General features: G+C 48.4%; 1 protein-coding gene across 7 annotated transcripts in view; it reads left to right on the top strand.

Moving 5' to 3' along the window:
* The window catches only part of LOC142566298 (guanylate kinase), a 69,789-nt gene that overhangs the window by 39,959 nt on the left and 8,606 nt on the right, over nucleotides 1-21,224 (top strand). For 4 of the 7 annotated variants that reach the window (XM_075677200.1, XM_075677199.1, XM_075677204.1 and 1 more), the window contains 5 exons: nucleotides 17,009-17,143; nucleotides 17,271-17,312; nucleotides 17,405-17,501; nucleotides 17,582-17,720; nucleotides 19,448-19,532. In XM_075677200.1, the coding sequence (XP_075533315.1) occupies nucleotides 17,009-17,143; nucleotides 17,271-17,312; nucleotides 17,405-17,501; nucleotides 17,582-17,720; nucleotides 19,448-19,532 (498 nt within the window). Of the gene's footprint in view, nucleotides 1-15,584; nucleotides 15,735-16,585; nucleotides 16,763-17,008; nucleotides 17,144-17,270; nucleotides 17,313-17,404; nucleotides 17,502-17,581; nucleotides 17,721-19,447; nucleotides 19,533-21,224 lie in introns of those variants that run through there. The other 3 variants (XM_075677205.1, XM_075677203.1, XM_075677202.1) reach the window with 2 other exon arrangements.

The following is a 21,224-nucleotide window of genomic DNA, read 5'->3' as shown; positions in this document are numbered from 1 at the left end:
AGCAAGGCAATATCGCTGATGATATTGCCTTGCTTAGTAACTCAGGAGACCAATTGCAATGCAATATACTGACCCAGAACCCTCCCTTCTCCCGCAGCGCTGAGCTCATCTGGGTGCCCGCGCACTCTGGAAACCCTGGCAATGAGGGTCGAGAAACCGGGCACAGGCGGACCTCATGGGGGGTTTCTCGAGGGAACGTGCGTGTACCTTCGCTGACTTCATCGCGAATGCTCTTGCCGAGAGGCAAATATACCCACCCCCCCACTCTTCCTTCACTACCAGGGAGCAACACCTATGGCGCCGCCTGCAAACGCGCACGCTACCTACTCCATCCCTCCTATCCCACTACCGACCCATCCCCCCTTCTTGCCCTCTGTGCAAGGCGCCGAAAGCAAACCTCACCCATATACTCCTGGCCCGCCCGGCTTCTCCTCCCCCCTGCGGGCCGGTACCACTCCAAACCTGGGAGAACTGGGAGACCTCACTACGCTCCACGGACCCGGCAAGGCAGAAGATCTCCGCCAACCGGGCTGCCAGCGTCATGGACATGTTAAACATGAACGTTTGAGTGCAGTGGGGTCGTGCGGGGACCCAGGGGGCCTGGGAGGTCCCAAATTCCTTTGCAAAATAAGGTTTTTGCCTCCTCCTCCTCCTCCTCCTCCTCCTCCTCCTCCTCCTCCTCCTGTTCCGCGCGACGCTTCTTTCGTGCCTGGGTGTTCTTGACGCTGAGTGCACGTTTTGCAGCCATTTTGCGGGCGCGTGTTTAGGTGCTCCTTCTGCATATGTGGCCCGCACGCTGTGGAGACGCCCGCTCCAAGCGCTCTCTTGGGCTATGGACGATTGTGATGCTTACACTATCACAGTCCAGCACGCGACCTCCACAGCCCAGCACCTTCTTTTATGTCACATAGGGAAGCAAGCACAGCACGTGCCATAAGCACAAACTACGCATGCGGATGGAATGGAGGCCGGGGTGGATGGATGGATGGATGTTATGAGTATCCCTTTCGGAACGGGCCGGTGGGTTGCGCAACCAAGCTTTTGCTATTATACTGCTTTAATATCTTACCCAAGTTAAAGAAGAAGAAAAAACACTATGAACTCCCACAACCACATTCTCTGACCCCCTATTGCGAACTTTGCTTTTGTACGTCTCCGTTTTTTTTTTTTTTGTAGTTTCCCTACTTTTCTTCCACCAATCCTCCAATCGCCTCTTACTAATCTCTATTGCGGACATGTTTACTTTTCCACTGCTCTCGCTGAACCCAAGGACTTCAAGGAGGCCAGTGGTGCCTAAATCGACCGCTGGGCAGATGTCTTCACACTCTAATAAAACGTGCTCCATCGTTTCCCTAGCTTTACCGCAACAAGCACATGCTTCTTCTTCCTTCTTATATCTTGCTTTACAGGTGCGTGTTCTAAGGCATACCGATCTCGCTTCGAAAAGCAATGAGCTTCCCTTTGATTTATCATAAATTGTTTCTTTCCTGATTTCGTATTTTCCTCTTAAGTAGCTACTCATGGCAGCTTTCTTTTCCATTGCCGCCACCCATGAGATTATTTCAGCCTCTATGACTTTCCGCTTGACATTCTTTGTAGCTGTGTTTCCCACCCTACATAACGCATACTTGCTGGTAAGCTTCCTAGTTCTTTTCCTCCACTGTGAATCAATGTTTTTTTCTGTACAAACGCCTCACACTCCTCTCAGCCCATTTACTTTCTTCCATATTGCTCAGTCGTTCTTCATAATCAATTTTACTGCGAGCTTCCCTCACTTCAACACTTGTCCAGCCTTAATCACCCTGCACAGCTTCATTTGTAGTCTCCCCGTGAGCGCCCAATGCGAGGCGACCCACTGACCTTTGGTTCCCATCGAGTCCTGATAGTACCCCTGATTTCAAGCAAACAACCGCATTTCCAAAAGTAAGTCCTGGAACCATTACACTTTTCCACATACCCCGGAGTACCTCGTGGCTATTGTATCCCCATAGCGCTCTGTGTTTCATTATGGCTGCATTTCTCTTCCCCTTCACTGTTATTGTTTTTTCCTGTGTTTTCATATATCTATTGCCTTCGTTTATCCATATACCAAGGTATTTATATTCTGTTACCCGAGGTATTTCCTGGCCCTGTATTGCCACTTTCTGTTCACTGTTTTCATTGAGTACCATAACACCTGATTTTCTAACACTAAATTTCAAACCTAAATTATTGCCTTCCTGTCCACAGATATTAGCTAGACGTTGCAAATCACTTTGCTTGTTAGCTAGCAACACAATGTCGTCCGCATAGAATAAACCTTGAAGCTGCTGCTCTACTACTGTACCCGCCTGTCTGTATGAGAGATTAAACCCGATATTACTTCCTTCTAGCGCCCTCTCCATCCTCACCATGTACATCATAAACAGAAGTGGTGATAAAGGGTACCCCAGCATCAGTCCCTTGTTGATATCAACTTTCCCCTCGCTCCTCATCCCTTCCCATTCAACGCAAACGGTATTTTCGAGGTAAATCTCTCTCAAAAGCTGTATCCAATCGTCACCTAAGCCTTCCCCTTCCAGAATATCCCACAAAATGTTGCGGTCTACGTTGTCATACGCCCCTGTGATGTCTAAAAAGGCCACATATAACGGTCTGCTTTCTACTCTTGATACACTGAGTAAGAACAAATAAGTTATCATCTATAGCCTACCTATTCGGAAGCCATTCTGAAGTTCTCCCAAAATGTCATTATTCTCTGCCCGTGCGCTTGCAGCTTTAGTTTGATTGCCTGCATTGCTAGCCTGTATATTACCGATGTAATGGTCAACGGTCTATACGAGTGAATTCTATCTTTCTGCCCCTTACCTTTATAAATGAAATTCATTCTACTTTGTCGGCAACTGTCTCGTATTCGTCTATCTTTTAAAGTTTTTTCCACTGCTTTCAACAGAGCTTCCTTACTTTTTGGTCTATAGTTCATTAATCAGCCTAACGGGAACGTCGTCTAGCCCTGTGGCTGTGCGCTTAGGAATTTTCTCTTCGGCCTTCTTCCAGTTGAAATTTGTCAGCACCAGCTCCTTTTCCACCTGGGTCTCTTTCATGCTCTTTTTTGCTTCAACAACAACCCCGTCATTGCCTTGGAAAGATTCGGCTGTTATTTTTCGGATGTAATTTAATGCCGCATTCCCTTCCAATTTGTTTCCATCTTCGTCTAGGATATGTTGTTGTATTGTTGTTGACTTCCTGCCTAATAATTTTATGTGGTTCCGAAATACTCTAGGTGTGGCCTTCTTTTTCTCACGTATTTCTGACAACTAACGTAACGTTCACTTTCACCTTTTATCTTTGCTTGCACCAATATTTGAACCATAGACTTTTTCTCCCGGTATATTTCCCGTTTACTGGCTACTTCATCCTGCGGCAACTGCGCCTTCTTTGCCTGCCTGTGCTCTCGGGATGCTTTCTGTCATTCGGTTACCGCTTGTCGTATCTCCCTATTCCACCAGCTTTCCGGTTTCTTTTTTTCTTTCCAAAGAACATGTTGTTTCTCTTCCCGTATTTCTGTCGTTATTACACTTAGAAGCTCACTATATTCCCACTCTTTACTTGGCCATTTGCAAAGTTCTTCCTCGACTCTAGTGACTATATTTGTTATCTGTTCAGCGTTCAAATTTGGACTGGCCATTTTGCACTCCTTGCTCATTTTGCACTCCTTGCGCGTCCACGCATCCAGGGGATGCGTGGACGCGCAACGACGAGACGAGTGCGATAATAACATTTTATTTTGCAAACATTCAAAAGAAAAATCGGTGGACACAGGGAACCCACCGCTTGTGTCGGATGCTCAGTTACTATCACTGCCACTCGAGTTCGTCGCACTGCTTGAACCGCCGGTCTTGGTATCCCACAGCAGGTCGTCTTCCGCTCCGTCGAAGTGGTTTGTGATCGAGCAGTTGTTATTTGTTATTTGTTATTTGCAAGTGTTATTTGTTACCAGATTTAAATAGGGGGAGGACTTTCGCTTATCTCTAAGATGAAGGAACAATACCTGTCATGAGGGAACATTGAAAAATAACTGCAGGATACTTAGAAGTCATGAAGGAAAAGAATCATACCTAGAAGTTCGCTAGATATAACGAACGGAAAACGCATTAGCTATTCCGTCAGTGCCCGCACATGTCTTATGGCATTTTTCACTGGTCGATTCGGAGTAGGATTTCTTGCTCCGCGACAACGAATCCGAATTTCACTGGTTCGCGCTTTCCGCTGGTCGTTTTGGATCAACTCGCTCCGCGCCGGATCGCTCTAGGGTGCCTCGATGCGCGCCCGCGGGCGCGCATCGAGGCACCCTAGATCGCTCTCACTTGCTCCGCCACCAAGGCGCTGATTCGGGCGGATATAGCTCGCGTCACTTCCGTCTTAAAGCAAGATCGGTACCCGGTTGGTACGCTTCGCAAAATGGCTGCGTTCGGTACTGCTGCAGAGCTCGCGTTTAGCGATGAGAGCTCGGACTACAGCGATTACGAGGTGACGCAGGTGCTGTACGAAGCCTTCTATGCACAATCCTTGCGGCCGCGACATGGAAATGACGGAATCTGCGACTGCTGCGGTCAAATTACGCACGGGGGACGGCGGCTTTGGTTGCCGTGGAAACATACAGAGCGGAAGTCGGGCACGGTTTCCGGAACCGGTTTGTGTCACGTGTACCCAGATTTCCCGGGTGATCCCCCGCGGAGCGTCTTTGCAGTCCGCTGGCCGAGTCGGATTTGTTAAACACGAGCGCTCACTCGAGGATTTAGGCGGCCACTCCAGATCGACCAGTGAAAAACGCCAATAGTGTCCAAGTTAAAAAGTTACAGATTCCGTCTGCACCTCTTGCCACATCAATACTAGCCAGAGTAGCGTTCGTGAAATAAGGAAGCACAACATTATCATCCGAAAATACAAAGTGAAAGTGCTCGTTGAAAGAATCCGAAATTCCTAAAGGGTCGTTAATAATGTTGCAATTGATAACAAATGAAGCGTTCGTGGAACCAGCAGGTAAGATGGAGTTCCAAAATTGAAGAGGGTTGGTCTTTAGTACTTATAGGTAGAAAAAAGTTTTTAGCCACAGTCGTTTTATAGGCGAGTTTTTGCTTCAGTAACCTGAAACAGGCAACACCCTCATTTTCATTGGAACGTTTCAATTTCTCATGCCTGCGAACGCGACGACCTAATTGTAAAATTTCACGATTAATCCAGGTAATGCTGGAATTTGTCTTCGTTGTCTTGAAGGGTATGAAGCGCTGCATGCATGATTTTGCAATATTTTGATATAGTCGATCATTCACATCACCTCTATGGCGGCTGTCTAAACCACCTGCTAGCGCGCCGCTAATAAACTCGTCTTGTACACTTCAGCGCAAACCACACACGGACGAAGACAGAAAGGACAGGGCACGGCGCTGTGTCCTGGCCTTTCTGTCTACGTGTGTGGTTTGCGCTGAAGTGTACGTGGTGCTATAGGAGGTATGCACTGAGCTCGACCCGCGAGGCAGCGACAGTGTCGCTGGGGCAGCCGCGCCATGTTGACGGTCGGGGAGCATCGAAAAAAAATGGCAGCGGTCTTACTCGCGCGAACATCTGATCTCTATCTTTTGGCCCGCCGTTCGCCTTGTTTTCTTATCCAGTCGCTGATATATAAGTACGACGTTTCAGTGTTTCGTGCGCAGTGCTGTTCTACGTCTACGAACAGGTCTACGTACAATGTTTACGTTCCGGGCAGACTACGCTCCGGGGTGGCCGTGCGTCAACTGAGCTTCGGGGTCGCGGTGAACTGTGCTATGTTCGGATGCAGCAGTCACAAAAGAAAAAAACTCGGTGATAGGAATATGTTGTCCAGATTGGGTTCCTCTCGACACGTGGTTATTTCTCTTCTTAACTGCAACCTTAATGTAAAAGAGCACCGCAGCTATATGCGAGCACGCCTCTGCCAGGCCTGCCTTGCAGGCGCAGTGTGCCGCCAGCACCTCGGCGTTTTATTTTGCGAGAAACCATGGTGCGAGTGGCTTTTCATCGAATGATTGTGATTGACAAACCTGAGGGGAGGGGGGGGGGCAAAAAAAAAGACTGTTTTGGCAAGACCAGAATAATTGACGTAACATAAAAATTACGAAGGCTGTGTAAAATCAGTGTTTAGTTCTCGCGGGGGGGGGGGGGGTCTTTTTTTTTCATTGAAGCAAGTTTAACGCTATTCTTTGACGACGCAAGTGGACAACGCGAAGTAAATTCCGTAATGAAGACGATCATGTTACGCGAGCACTTTGACGCGCGGCTGCTGCACCCAGCCGTTCGCCAGATCATTGTGGCCTTCCATCGACTTGTAGGCTTTCGATTGCTCGCGGGTCGCGGAGCTCGTTGCATTCGCAGTGTAATCCTTGATGTCTGATGTAGATAGATAGATAGATAAACTTTATTAAAAGAATAATCAGAAAAACCGCTAATGGTCGGGGCCCTTAGTCCAGGGCTCCGCTGGCTCTTGCCATCTTCTCAGCTCTCTTAATCAGCTTGAGCTGGTCGTCGAGGGCCGAGCTGGACAGCAGTGCCTCCCATTGCTCCCTCGTTATGTTCGTGTCTGGGTGTTCTATGTTGTGTAGTGTGCACTCCCACGTAATGTGGTATAGGGTTGGTGTGGCCCCACACCATGGGCATTCGTCCCTGTAGGCTGTGGGGTGTATCCGATGTAATATGTGTAGGTTCGTGTAAGTGCCTGTCTGGAGCCTACGCCAGGCAGCGGCATCTTCTGTCTTTAGGTTTCGATGGGGTGGTGGATATCGCAAGCGACGCCCTCTGTGGTAGTTCACGATGGCTGAATACTCGAGGTCGACAGGGTCCAGGTCTTCTGCAGCCGGCGTGATGAGTGCTCGGTTATGTACGAATCCTCGAGCTGCTCTGTCGGCTTGCAGGTTGCCCGTGATGCCAGTGTGACCCGGTATCCAGATGATAGTTTGGGTGGCGAAGTCCTCAGAGTCCTCCTTGAGTATTTGGCTAGGACTTGTGCAGCAGGTCTTCCAATTCTACCCTGTAGGAAGTTGCGGCAGGCCTGCTGGGAATCCGTGAGGATCGTCAATGGTTGATTTGCGTGTAGGCCCTCGCGGATGGCTAACGCGATGGCCAGCTCTTCGGCTTCCGTAATCGTGCAGGGGCGGGTCGATGCCGCGGAGGTAACGTGGCCTCGGTGGTCGCATGCCACTGCAACTGCGCCCTTGTTGTTCGTCCCATACATGGCGGCGTCCGTAAACCGGGCCGTTGTAGTGAACCTGAACGCTTTCTCCATGTACTGGGCCCTTGCTCTCCTCCTGCCGGAGTGTAGGTTAGGGTCCATGTTGCGGGGTATCGGGGCAACGTGAAACCTGTCCTGGACGTGACGAGGTATCAAGTAGGTTTCTTGGGTTCGTGTTGTTATTGCTGGGAACCCCAAGGTTCGTAGGACCTGCCGGCCCGTGCGAGTCCGCGCAAGTCTCTGTTGTTGCGAGACGTAATGGGCTTCTGTCAGTTCGCTGAGGGTGTTGTGCAGCCCTAGCGCCAATAATTTTTCAGTCGATGTACTCATCGGCAGGCGGAGAGCGGTCTTCAAAGCCATCCTCAAAAGTGTGTCGGCCTGCTTTGTCTCGGACTGTGTGAGGTGGTAGTAAGGCAGGCTGTATGTGATTCTGCTCACCACCAGGCTACTGACCAGTCGGAGGGTGTCCCTTTCCTTCATGCCTCTGTTCTTGGATGTTACGCGGGAGATCATGCGTGATACCGCCTTGACACTGGTTTTAAGGAGCGCAAGGGTGTGTGTGGCCCGCTGGTTGGACTGCAGCCACATGCCCAGCACCCTCAGCAATGGCTTCTCTGGTATGAGGCCCCCGTTGAGGCGTACCTCGAGTCTTCTTGTTGGGTCTGTGGGGACTGTGTGGTTACCCCGGCCTCGCCAGACTCGTAGAAGCTCAGATTTCTCGGGGGAGCATTGTAGACCCCGTTGGCTGACGTAATCTTGGATGAGATTTGCTGCAGTTTGCAGCCGTTCTTCTTTTTCAACGAGGGACCCTGTTGTGGTCCAGAGCGTTATATCGTCTGCGTAGATTGCGTGCCGAAGACCTGCTACGTCCTGCAGTTTGCTTGCGAGACCGATCATGGCGACGTTGAACAGCGTGGGAGAGATGACAGCACCTTGTGGTGTGCCCTTGTTGGGAGGGTGGTACACTGGAGTCTGGATCTCTCCCATCTTCAGCTCCGCCGTGCGGTGGCTCAGGAAGCTCTGAACATACTTGTACGTTCGCTCGCCGCAGTTGGTGTTGGCCAGCCCTTCTAGGATTCCTTGGTGGCTGACGTTGTCGAAAGCCCCTTTGATGTCGATTGCTAGGATGATGTGCTCGCGGCTGCGGGAAACGTTACTGAGGACTTCTTCCTTGATTTGAAGTAGCACATCTTGTGTGGACAGGCCTGCGCGGAAACCGAACATGGTGTCCGGTAGGTGTTTGTTATCTTCCAAGTGTCTCTGTAGTCTCGTGTTTATAATTTTTTCGTACACCTTGCCGAGGCAGGACGTGAGCGATATGGGTCTGAGGTTTTCAATTGCCAATTTCTTGCCCGGTTTAGGGATCATGATTATTCATGCGTGTTTCCACATCGCCGGTACCGTACCTTGTTCCCAGTGTTGGTTGAGAAAGGCCGTGAGCGCGGAGATAGACTTGTCGCTCAGGTTTCTGATCATCGAATTCGTGATTTGGTCCGTGCCCGCCGCTGTGTTACGGGCGGTGGCTGCGATGACTGCTCTCAATTCGTTTTCTGTTATCGGTTCGTCCATTAGTGGGTTGGCTTGTCCTGCGTAGGGTGTTCTACATGGTTGTGTGGGAGGGGGATCTCCATAGCACTTGGTCTTGATGGCATCGATGAGGTCTTGTTGGCTGCCTGGGTAGGTGTGTAGTAACCGTTCCAGAGCCCTGTGTCCTTCTCCTTTGGTTTTGGTGGGGTCCAGGATGGCTTTGAGGATGTGCCATGTCTTGGCCGTGTCCAGCGTGCCACCGAAGGAGTCACAGAATCTATACCAGTTCGCTGAGGCGAGTTGCATGGCATATTCTTCTGCTTCCGCTGTTATTTGTGCTATGCGCGTCTTCAGTTTCCTGTTATATTTCTGTTTTTTCCAGCGGCGGGTAAGGCCCCTTTTGGCATCCCACAGGTGTAGTAAGTGGGAATCCACCTCTGGGGTCTCTTCCGTTCTGGCGATTTCCTTTGTGTGGCGTTGTTTATGTCGACGGAGATTGTCGCACCAGTCTTCCAGGTTCGTGATTGTGTCGGCATCCTGTTCTTGGGCTTCCCTGATTTTGCGCCAGTCAGTGAGTTTAGCTGTGCCGATCTGCCTGCGTAGACGTCCAGTCTGTAATGTTATGTTTAGTATGTAGTGATCGCTGCCTAGGTCTTCGAGTGTCTTGAGCCATTCGGCTCGCGTGGTTTGAGTGATGAAGGCGAGGTCGGGAGTGGTGTCGCGTGTTACGCTGTTCCTTTCCCTCGTTGGTATGTTCGGGTCTGTGATGAGTGTGAGGTGACACTGCTCAATTAGTGTTTGTAGCTGGAGACCCTTCCAATCCTGCCTCTGGTACCCCCATAGCGTGTTCTGAGCGTTGAAGTCGCCTATGATTACCAGGGCACTGTCTTTAGCAAGGCGGAGGGTGTCCCCAAAGAGTTTTCCTATGTTTGCCCGCCTTTGGCTGGGGGGGCAATAAATGTTGAGGATGAAGGCGCTCTGTTTCTGGTTGCCTTTGTATATTATTTCGAGAAGTACATGTAGTATGTCCACGTCGTCTATGGGTTTGTGTTGTATGGTTGTGATGTTTCTGTCTACTAGTGTGGCTACCTTCCACTTGTCGTCTTGACTTGTGTGGTATTCTTCGTAGCCATGTAGTGTTGGTCGGGTACCGGGCTCTTGTAGGGCTATGACCCCCGGTGGCTTTGAGGAATGGGCGATCAACTGTGTTAGCAGCCCTTTCTTCCTCCGGAACACACGGCAGTTCCATTGCCAAATTTCTAAGTTTTCTTTGACTTGCCTGTATGGTCTAGGCATTGTTGGACGTTGTGGTCGGTGACGTTACGATTTGGTTCGGTGCTGCTACAGGTGTGGCCTTGTAAAGGTTCTGTCGTAGCGTCTTCCGTAGTTTTATGGAGTGAAGCTGGTTCCTAAGCTTGCTATCTACAGTGGCTTCCATGTGTTTTATTGCTGCATCTGTGCGTTGTATTGCAGTCTGTGTTATTTGTTCCAACTGGGCGCGTGTAGCGTCCATGAAGGCTTGCATCTGGTTGCGGATGACATCGACATGGGTTTGTAGGTCGATGATGTCCTTGTGCGGAGCCATCTCTTGTGGTATTTGTGTCAGCTGTATCACTTGTTGTTTGAGTTGTCTGTTTTCTTGTGTGAGTGTTTGTATCTGTGCGCGCATGGTGGCGAGTTCCTGTTCCAATTTAACAGATAGTGGCGTCTGTGGTTTTTTATACGAGGGGGCGGCTACTGCTGCCCAGCTTACCTCGTGTACTTTGGTGGTAGTCCTCTTGGGTGAGGATTCCTTGGTCTTTCGGTGGTGCTGCTGGGGCCCCTTGTCTTTGAGTGCCGCGGTGGCTGGTGCTGCCTGCTCTCCTTGTTTGGGCGTCGACCGAGATCGCCGTCTGGGCGACCGAAAGTGAGACCGGGGGCGAGAGCAGGAGCGGGACCTGGACCTTGTGTTGGAACCGGACCGGGATCCGTAGATTCTAGGAGACTCCGAGTAGTCGGAGTCTTCCCGCTCGGAGCTGAACTATCGCGGGCGAAGGTCAGCCGCCTTGGTCGACTGAGTGACCGGGCGGGGCTGTCGTTGGGTTTTGGGTGTGGTCGTGGAGGTAGGCTTCCATCTGGGTGGAATGCGCTTGAGCTTGTTGTTGCACTCTGTTGCGGCCGTGAGATGGGCCCCTCCGCACAGGGCGCACTTCGGAACACAAGTGTGTCCGGCGTCTGGGTTAATGTGGTTGCAAACGTTGCACGCACGAACCGTTGGGTTGGGGCAGACGTCTGGTCGGTGTCCGGTGATTCTACAGATGGAGCAGAACTGCCTTGTCGGCTGGTAGTCTCGGCAAGGCATCTCCCCTCCGTAGTAATACACAAATCTAGGCACCTGGGGTCCCTCGAAGTGGAGTAGGGCTGTCTGGGATTGTCCGAGCATACGGGCCCGCACGATGCGGACTCCATGTGTGCGGACCCGAAGATTCGCCATAAGCTCTTCTTCGCCGGTGCCTGCGTCCACGCGAGGCAGTAGTGTGCGGACCCGAAGATTCGCCATAAGCTCTTCTTCGCCGGTGCCTACGTCCACGCGAGGCAGTAGTCCGACATCGCGTCGAAGCTGATGACATTTGAGTTCGAGCTGGTCGACACAGTCGCACGAGCGCACTTCGTTTTCATAACGCGATTTTTCTGGTTCACTCAACCCACGCACGTACGTGCTTAGGCCCATCGTTGACCTAAGACATACTACTCGATAGTCAAGTCAGAAAGGCACATTGAAAAGGTCGTTTGACGGTTCGTGCGTATCGGTGGGCCACTTGGTGACGCAGGCCTGCTCGCGTAGGCAGCGCGAACTTGCGACCGCAGTTACGGCGGCCTCCGCGGATGCCGCTAGCGCTCCTAGCGGATGACGTCATGTGCATACCCCCTATACCAACTAGCCCAACAGTCTTTCATTTTCATAAATTCATGATCCGCGCGAGCGAAGTATAAGAAAACATGGGAAATTCAAAGCGTGTTTTAGTCTAGTAAAAGGACAAGCAAGGGAACAGAATAGAATGCAGCCTTATGGTCGAATACGTTGGCAACTATTTCGCAATCAAAGTCACTCGCGACAAGGTTAGAGTTGAGAAACGCTGTATAAAGTACGTATAATGTGCGGTTCGCGCTGTCTCCGGTCATGGGTGTTGAGGAAGCCGCACTGTAGGAGAGTGACGCTGCCTTCTTCCCAACTATGGTAAGGCAAGTGTAGGTGTCTTGAGAAGGGTATCCAGAAGTGAGGTGGCTGATGTCCGCGGTTATTGGAATGATGTGTCTGTCCAATGTACTCTTTGCAGCAGACGTTGCCGTGTAGCTTGTAGAACTACGTTACTGGTCACCGTGGAGGTTTTCTGGTTAATTTTCATAATGAAATTCAATCAAATTTCTTTCGACTCGCGCGTTGTGACCATGCAAGCGCACATTGCCACGAGCTCTACCGCCTGAATACTTTTTGTGTGGCTTGTTGGTGAAACATAGCTATTAGAAGAGGGGTTCAGATTAAGGCATGTACAGACAAAGCATACTGAGGCAAGATGAGTGCTCGTCTTGCCTACATGTACTTCTCTGCGCATGTCAATTTCCGTCCCTCTTCTATTAGCTTTATTGTACAGATGGTAATGTGGCTCTCGTTCACTGTGTTTGTTCTGGATTAAACTTTAATTGAATTATGCGGCTGTACGGGCCAAAACCACAATCGGATTATTAGGCACGCCTTAGTTGCAGACTACGAATTAATTTTGACCCCCTGAGGTTCTTTAACGTGTCCCTAAATCTAAGTTCACGAGCGTTCTTTTTTTTTTTTCGCCCCTGTCGAAATGCGGCTGCCGCGGTCGGGATCAAACCGGCGACCTCAAGGAATGCCATAGCCGCAGAGCTACCGCGGCGGGCAAAGTGTTGATTTGACGTGTGACCGCTTCCGTAGTGTCGCTTTGATGCGGCTTTTATGCGCTGCAATACGCTTTAATGCGACTCTGCTTCTGCACGCCCTGCGTAAGTTGTGCGCTTGACATATGTACATGGTGTATTTTTCAAAAATAGCAAAAACTTACCGTACCGTCCCTTGAATTTAAATTTATCATGTTTCTCTGCAACCGCTGTCTTGTCTATAGTAGCGTTTCCTTGCCTTCTCACGTCACCTTTTCGATACCACGCCTCCTCCCCCCCCTCCTATGAGAACTGCGAGTGAAGAGTGGTAAGGCTGTTAGTCACTCGTTTCGCGACTTCTTCGGTTCTACCCATTCTCTGCCGCCTCTTCCTCCTCCACTACCATTCTATCTAGCTTTCCTCTGAACTTGCACATTAGTAGACAGTAAGCGCTGCAATTTCTGCAGTGCTTTCCTGGAGGGTCACCGGTAATTACAGCTGTCAAGAGGCTAATGTGGCGACGTCTAGGGAGCCCCAGAGGATATTGTGCACATTCAACGCTGTGCAAATGTCCAAACGAGTTTCTCGCATCACCTTTCTTCTCTGCAGCACTCCTGTCATGTATTGTTGCGAAGTCGGGGGTCCGTGCGGCCAACGAAGTTTCCATCGATGGTGCCGGGAGAAAGGTCTCCGAGCAACGTTTAAGAGAATGAAGAAAAAGGAATATATTCAAAAGGGTACATGGTTGAGATTACAACACGGCTCCAACTATCGGAGCACACTATGGTAGCGTCTTAGCATGTCCGAGTCACACTGTTTATGAGCGTCCTCCTCGTCAGCCATCTGGATCCGCTTTTTATACCTGCGTACTCATTGTTCATGGTTTCCATCAATCCGGTGTCATGAGACCAATCCCGGCGTCGGTGAGCTGGTTGCCCCTTTCGGTGCGCCGATGTTCTCGGTGAGCTGGGGCTCCTTTCGGTGCGCCGAAGGTATCGGTGAGCCCAGTCGGAAACGCACGCACATCACTGGGCACAAGCAGGGAAAGTAGGGGGAACGCACGCTGACTCCAATCCCCGGCGTGGTCATGTATGCCAGCTTGTGCGGCTGACAGGTGACAAGAAGCGTAGCCTTGCATTGACCCTTGTTCCGGCGGGGTAGACCAATTTGGGCTACTGACAGGTGTGAAGAATCGTAGCGTGAAGCGAGGCAACTGCATGTCGCAGGTGGTGGCATTCCCCGCTCTGAAAAGCCGCCGGACACAACAGTATATATACACACGCTCTGAACCACCCCCGACGCGATGTGCCGGACAACAGCAGCAGCAGTGAGAAAGTTGAAGGAAGAGGCAAAGAAAGCTTCGCTTAAATACTGTCGTTATTGTCTATAGGCCCTCTGTGCTTTCTCCGCTTTGTCCCCTCTTCATTGTACTATTCCCCTTTCTAGCCAATGTTCAGGTGTCAGCCATCGCTAGTGTGGCCGGCAAAGTTTTCTTCCTTTCAACAAGCGCAAATCTAGTTGCTTTTTCCACAATCAAACACGAGCTAATACGGACGCGTAGTAAGCCGCCGCTTTCGCATATTTGTTCTTGGCCCGACAGCGAAAACGTTTTGTGCGTGTGCATGGTAGAGGTGATCGACCTCATAACACTCCCCCCCCCCCTCCCCCACTTCTTTCCGGGCTGCCGCTAGCCCTCGACTTGCTTTCATAATCAACCATTCCCTTTCATCCATGTCGCGCTTTCTTAGCCCGCCTCCTGGAACTTTCTATTACGTGGGAAAGGGGTTTCTACCCCCTGACCTCCCCCCACTCCCCCGACTACGCCAATGCCGTGAAGCTTTCTATTATTAGCGGAGACAGCAGCAAAACGAATATATTGTTCACTGTTCATTATGTATTTAGAGTAGTTATATTAGGCAGCTGATGCAAAAAAGGTCGGACGTGTAACCCGCACAACATAGCAACTTGCTTTGCCTGCTATTTATCGCACTTTAGGCTGCTATAGTGAGCTTTGTTTCACCACGTCTTGGCCCCCTGACCATATAGAACATTGTAACAGAACTGTAGATTGAATAGTTATTTGTATAGTTTAATATTACCAGCTGCGAATCTGGAGTTGAAAGTTCGTGTTGATTCTGTCGTTCGATTGACCGCAAATGACGCATCATATACCGCATAAGTAAGACTTTGCTCTAAATAGAAACTGGAGTCTGCAGCTTCTTTTTAGAGCTAGATGTTAATTACGTGGTATAATATACGATGCGTCATTTGCTGCTCAATAGAATGAAGCTCTCGGAGGTTATCCACGAGTTGCAGCCGACATGGAATAGCTTATGCCCAATGGCAAGTAGAATGAAGTGCAGGTATGCCTATAGTGTAAGAAATAATCCGATTAAAGAAAAAAAAAATAAGAGCGTTCGGGGAACCAACGTGATGGATCAATTTTAGAAGGGATGAGTGCAAGACAGAATGAGTCTCTCCAGCTGTAGGACAGATCGGAGCACGCGAGGGTGCCCTTCTGGCTGCCACTACTCCTCTAATGAAGAAAGGACACAACAAAAGTAAAATGATTTGACGTCCTTGCATTGGGGACGCAGTCGCGCTGAGTGAAGAACGTTTTCTTTCGAACGGGAAGAGTGCGTCGAGCGGTGCGGCGGCCCCTACGCCAACGTAGGTGGAGAGGGCCTGCCCCCCTCGGATCACGAGCGAGGGGACTGCCCGAAACGCTGAGGCGGGTGTGGCCGCCGACTGTGCCGGGCTGGTCTGGCACGCTGCGTGAGACTTCGTGGCCCTTCTCGACCGTCGCGTGCGGATCGGCGTGGACGCGTTGGGAAAGCAACGATAGGCGGCGCCCCATTACCCGCTGGTGCTACGGGATTCGTTGACGGTCCCACGAGCTATCTTGCTTGCGCAACATAAGGCGCCATTTATGTCGACCCTCTTGGCCAGCCCCTCAGAGCAGCTCCAACTGTTGCCCGTGCGTTTCGTTCGTTCCGAGGTTTATCCGCGGTGCCCGTTCTCCCTCCTACTCTTCGGCAAGGCCCCGGACTGGGTTTTCAGATCAACATGAGGATGAAAGGTTGGCCCTATTATCTTGTTTCATCGTATCATGCTCGCGCGTGGACTTGCCATACTCGGAGTATACAAGTTTGCTGTTAAAGTAGTGGACCGGTTTAATTGGTTGGCCCTATGAGGAAACTTGTGGTCTTATGTTTCTGGCATTAAGGCGCTGGAGGGAACATAGTTTTCACCTCGACGCGCTAATGACGAATTTCATATGCGTTATCTGCCCTCATATGTTTGGCAGACACGTGCATTCGCGTTGGCGCTTGTCGAACGGGCGAACGGAATTTGTTCATTCAGACGGTGGTTAAGTGGAGCATACGCAGTGTTGCTCCTTTCAACATGGCTTCCGTATGTGATGACACGTGGTTGAGGGTAACTAATGCGCTGATTCTTGTTTAACCTCCGGGGAAGATGCATAGCTTCAGATTTCTGCGTCGTGGTGTGTCATGCGCGGTATTTATTGATTGCTGGACACATGTTTAGAATGTGGGAACTTATGGTCGAAACGTCTAAAGCAAGTTCAAAGCGTTCAAGGATACTTAAATATGTGTGTATGAGCCGTAATCTGCACTACCCAAGCCTGATTTCTTTTTTTTTTTTAAACTTTATTCACCATGCCAGTTGAAGTCGTACTTGGGCTCGTCTGGTTGTGATGAAGTGGATGAAGAAATGTCTATTTTCCTGATCGCCTTGTGCGTTACCACATCGCGCATTCCCAAGCCCTAATGCGTGCGTGCAAGCGCTGCAACTATAGCTCACATTGCCTTGCTGCGGCTAGACTTCTAGTGCACTGTACTGCGGCCGACGCCCCCAACTTCGAACTCTGCAGCTTGTGCTGCCATCTGTCCGCTGCGCTCGCAGTTCGCATCCATTGTCGTTAGCAGGCTGGCATCTTGGGACATTGTTACACCGGCAGGCATCCACCATCCTCCACGTCCCTCTGCGTATTGGCTGCCTACGGCGACTTGCCTCATTGTGTCTAGTCATTTTTCTCTGCTTCACCACCTTAAACTGAAATGTACAGCATGCTCAACCATACAGGTAATGTGATTTTTCCCTCCGCGTCCTCAGAATGAATGAATCGATTAAATGCGTTTCGCCTCAGTCTTTTGCGTCAGTAAGGCATGCATACGTGGAGCTCTGCTTAGACTACTTTTGTGTGCATATACGGGATCTTGCTACCGCGTGTGCCACGTACGCCTTCTTTTCCTCGTAGTGTCGATGTTGGAGTCTTGCCTTCAAGTATTATAGTCTGCCCCTCTTTTTTTTTTTTAACTTTTTCTGCAGGCGGCCTCTCCACCTTGATACACATGTCGGCCCTGCGCCCGCTTGTCATATGTGGGCCATCCGGTAGTGGAAAATCGACGCTGCTCAAGAAGCTGCTGAAAGATTTCGGCGATTACTTCGCCTTGAGTGTGTCGCGTGAGTACGACCGGCTTCGTTGCCCCGTTCTAATACAGCACATTACCCCGCATTCCTTCTGCGATACGGGGTACACAGTGCGCAAGAATAACTCGGTATTATTATTTCTGTCTATTGTGCACACCAGATACTACCCGAAAGCCCAGGCCCGGTGAAGTGAATGGCAAAGGTAAGAGCTTCGTTTTACAATGTACCGACAATGTTGCCTTCTGTAAAAGCGCGTCTCGACATGTGCGTGATTGCTCCGACTACCTTTTTCAGACTACCATTTCATTTCGCGGGACGAAATGGAACAAGCCATCGAGGCGGGGGAATTCATCGAGTACACAGAGTTTTCTGGGAACTTGTATGGCACCAGGTAAGCCAGTTTTTGTCTTTTAGGTCACCGCTCATGAACATGCAGTCTGAAGGGGGAAAAAATATTTTCATTTTGTGCAGCAAGAAGTCCGTGCGTGATGTTCAAGAGCAAGGGCGAATCTGCATCCTCGACATTGAAATTGAGGGTGTGAAGAACATAAAGAACACAGATCTGAATCCCCGCTACATCTTCGTCAAGCCTCCGAGCATGAAGGCCCTTGTAAGTCTCCCATAACTATTTTGAAGTAAGTTTCATCGCTGCTATTTTACACCTTGTAGCGTCATAATTTTTTTCCCTAGTGTGTAAGTGGTGCCTTTCAGGCAGTGCTTTTGGATGCCAGGTCAGTCCTATAGAAAGTGCATTGTGTAAAATGCATGTGAATATATATATATATATATATATATATATATATATATATATATATATATATATATATAGATATATATATTTTACTCGTGCGTCGCATGGGTGTGCTGGATTGAGTGCCTAGTCAGAGATGTTTTCATTTCAATTTGAAGTGTTGAAAATGTCCTGACGTGAGCCTAAATGCTTATGTAAAACCTGTATAGCAAGTAATGTGCCTGCTTTCCATAAATTATAGGAATGAGCCGTAGATGAACCATTTACTGATGCTGTTCTTGTGCATTATCCCTGTCATAAGTTGTAAACATAGCCTTGGCATTGATTACTTCTATTGGTATGTTCCAGTGTTCTGTCACCATACATATGCATGGGATAACATTGTTATAAGTATGATTACCATAATCTAAAAGAATTTTAATTTTCACTGCATGTTTATTTAGTTCACTTTGCTATTCATAATTGGCTCCGATATATATCCTGTAGAGTCGGAACGTTATTCAGCCTAAAATGCTTGTTGCCAGTGCTTTTACAGATTTAATGGTACTTCATTTACTTGTATAACTGGCATTCCGTGAACAAAGATAATCAGTGGTGAATTAGCTGTAAATGCAGTAGAACTGCATTGGCATTACGTTGCACCTCTTTGAGGTCCCAGGTCTATGATTTAAACTGTGATCGCCACATTGCAAAGTGTTGTTCAGGAGTCCTGTCTCTTGAGGAGGGAAGTGCAATTGACAGTGGTGTGAAGCAGACCACTGTCAGTCGCGCTAATATATATGTATACTATGCGTGTTTAAATGATTGAGGAGAACGGAAACGGAAGAGCTAAACATTTTTAATCATAACTATATAAATCCAACAGGCAGTGAAGCCAGGGAAAGCATAGGGGTAATTAGCAGTGGTTGAAATTTAGATGTAGCAAATAATAAAGGAAAGGAGAAATGAAAGTGGATCAAAAGATAACTTGTTGCTGTAGCACAATTGGTAGTTTATTGCACGTGTAATGTGAAAGTTGTGGGTTTGGTTCCCACCGGCAAAACGTTATCCTTTCGTCCACTTCAATTTCACCTTCATAATATTCCACATTGCAATTTCCACCACTGCTAATTACCTCTATGCTTTCCTTGGCTCCACTGCCTGCTGGATTTATATGGTTCTAATTATATATACACCCCTACCACATGACCGGCTTCCCACACTTGACAAACATACTTTTTTTTCACTTTGGCACTCCTGATGCTAACGCATTAATATTTGTTCCAAGTTGCTCACTCTGCTTGTGTTCTAAATATATTGGATCACCCAAAGTTTGTTCATACATTCTAATGGGTTTTAATAATTGGTATGTATCTTTTATTAATTGGCAGTTGTGCCTAAATAATCTTGGAGCAACTGCTTTTATAAATTTAACCTGTCATGGTCACAAGTGAGTAAGCATTGTTTGGTGATGTTTGCATTCTTATTTGTAGAAACATGCCTTCAAGTCGTTTGCAGTGCTGCTTGCTGACTATTCTTGGAAAAGCTGCTGACATTGTCTTTTCTTTTTTTCTTTTTCTCTCCCCCCCCCTTCCCCTGTCTTTCAGGAAGAGCGGCTCAGAGGTCGGGGAACTGAAAGTGAAGAGAGCTTGAGTAAACGCCTGGCAAGAGCTAGTGAGGAGATTGCCTATGGTATGTAGTTCAGCGTTGAATATCCCAGAATTTCATCAGGGTAGTTTTACATTTAAGAATTCGAACACCTAACTATTTCTTATACATTACATAACAAAAGCCTGGAATTGTGCAATTTTGGTGCCATTTACAGCGTCAGTTGTGAAAGTTGTTTAACTTTGCATTTGCTGGTGCTCATGCACAAGGTTGCATGCATGTCGCAGATCCCACATACAGGGAATATTTAATTAGTATACAAGCAAGTTTAGCTAAAGATACAATTGCTGAAATATATCTTCATTGCTCAGGTATGGATTTGGGAAAGGAATAAATAAATAAAACCTTTAATTCCTGAAGGGATAACTCTGTGGCCTAGGCAGGATATAGAGTTTGTTCAGTGGCGTTATGGAGGCGGCTGCGCCATCAATGGTAAGGTCAGGTTAGTTCGATGAGGTCAGTCTATGTGCTGAATTCCAGCAGAATATGGTTCACAGGTTTTTTGAGTGATAGGTGATAGGAAGATCCACACCTCGCAGCTGGTGTGGAAAAAAAAACAATAACATTGACATGTAGGGTGGCATCTGCTGATCGAATATTAGCCTACAGACCATCCTGTAAAATTTGAGTTGTAATCAGCTTTAGACTACTAATCATGCATACCCTCCAACTCTGAATTGCATACATGTGCATAAATTGGCCACAGACTTAGAGCAGATGCCACTTTTTTTTTTCAGTTTGCAGGAGTCTGTAAATGTAGTTTCCAAGAGTTGTGTTTACCTTTTCTTCCACTTTTTCACTTTTACCTTGAAAATAAATACAGCCATTAAAAAATATTTCCCTTGTTATTAGACGTTTCTTTCCTCTGAAAGACAGACACGAAACGACATGCTCCTAATGGTGCAATATATTGGCATGGGATGTCTGCTAGACAGAAATTCCATTAAGGTGCAGAAATTAGGCTATCCAAGATCCATTTTAAAAAAGGTTTTTGTATCTTGCATGTGCAACATAAATTTAAGAATGTTTTCTCACCTTTGGAAATTACTTTGTTCTGGCTGATGAGCATGTACAGCCTATGTTAAAGGTATGTGGAGTCTGCACAGTGAGGCCAACTGCATGTTACTTAACCACTTTCATGCCTTGGATGAGCTGGGTTTGTCTGCGCATTTCTGGTAAAATTGGTGGAGGACGAGCTGAGCTCGTCAGTGGTACTTTGTGTTTTCCGTGGGAAGCCGAGTTCCATCTCGGTGCTTAGCCGGAATTTTGGTAAATTGCAGCACAGAATCCATGGGACAGCGCAAGTGGAAGTGAATGTTTTTTTTCTGAGAAAGTAAAACATGTTGGAAACGGGTTTAGCCACTTCTCGCCCACATTTGGGGTATTAGTGTGGTGCGGAAGGTGTTAAAGGAGTTCTTGTGGCATGTTTTAAGGTCCAAAGCCCTGTACTCTCGTACTCGCCATGCTCTCGTACTCTCCATCCAGAGGTCTTTAGTTTCAGGAGTGCGACGGGAACCGCATCACACATCCAGAAGGCACACATATGATGAAGGCGCGTTACTAGGTAAAGTTTGCTGGAAAATGGAACAAAATGTCAATTATTTATTTTAACAAATGTGGAACAGTAAAACTCGTCCCTTGAGGCATGTCTTCAAAAAAATTTTAATGATGTACAGACGTTAGCTGTTGGAATAATCTCTGGGAAAATACTTCTCC

This window comes from Dermacentor variabilis, unplaced genomic scaffold (assembly GCF_050947875.1).
Source record: "Dermacentor variabilis isolate Ectoservices unplaced genomic scaffold, ASM5094787v1 scaffold_12, whole genome shotgun sequence".
Taxonomy (NCBI): domain Eukaryota; kingdom Metazoa; phylum Arthropoda; class Arachnida; order Ixodida; family Ixodidae; genus Dermacentor; species Dermacentor variabilis.
This window is presented reverse-complemented; position numbering and strand designations above follow the sequence as displayed.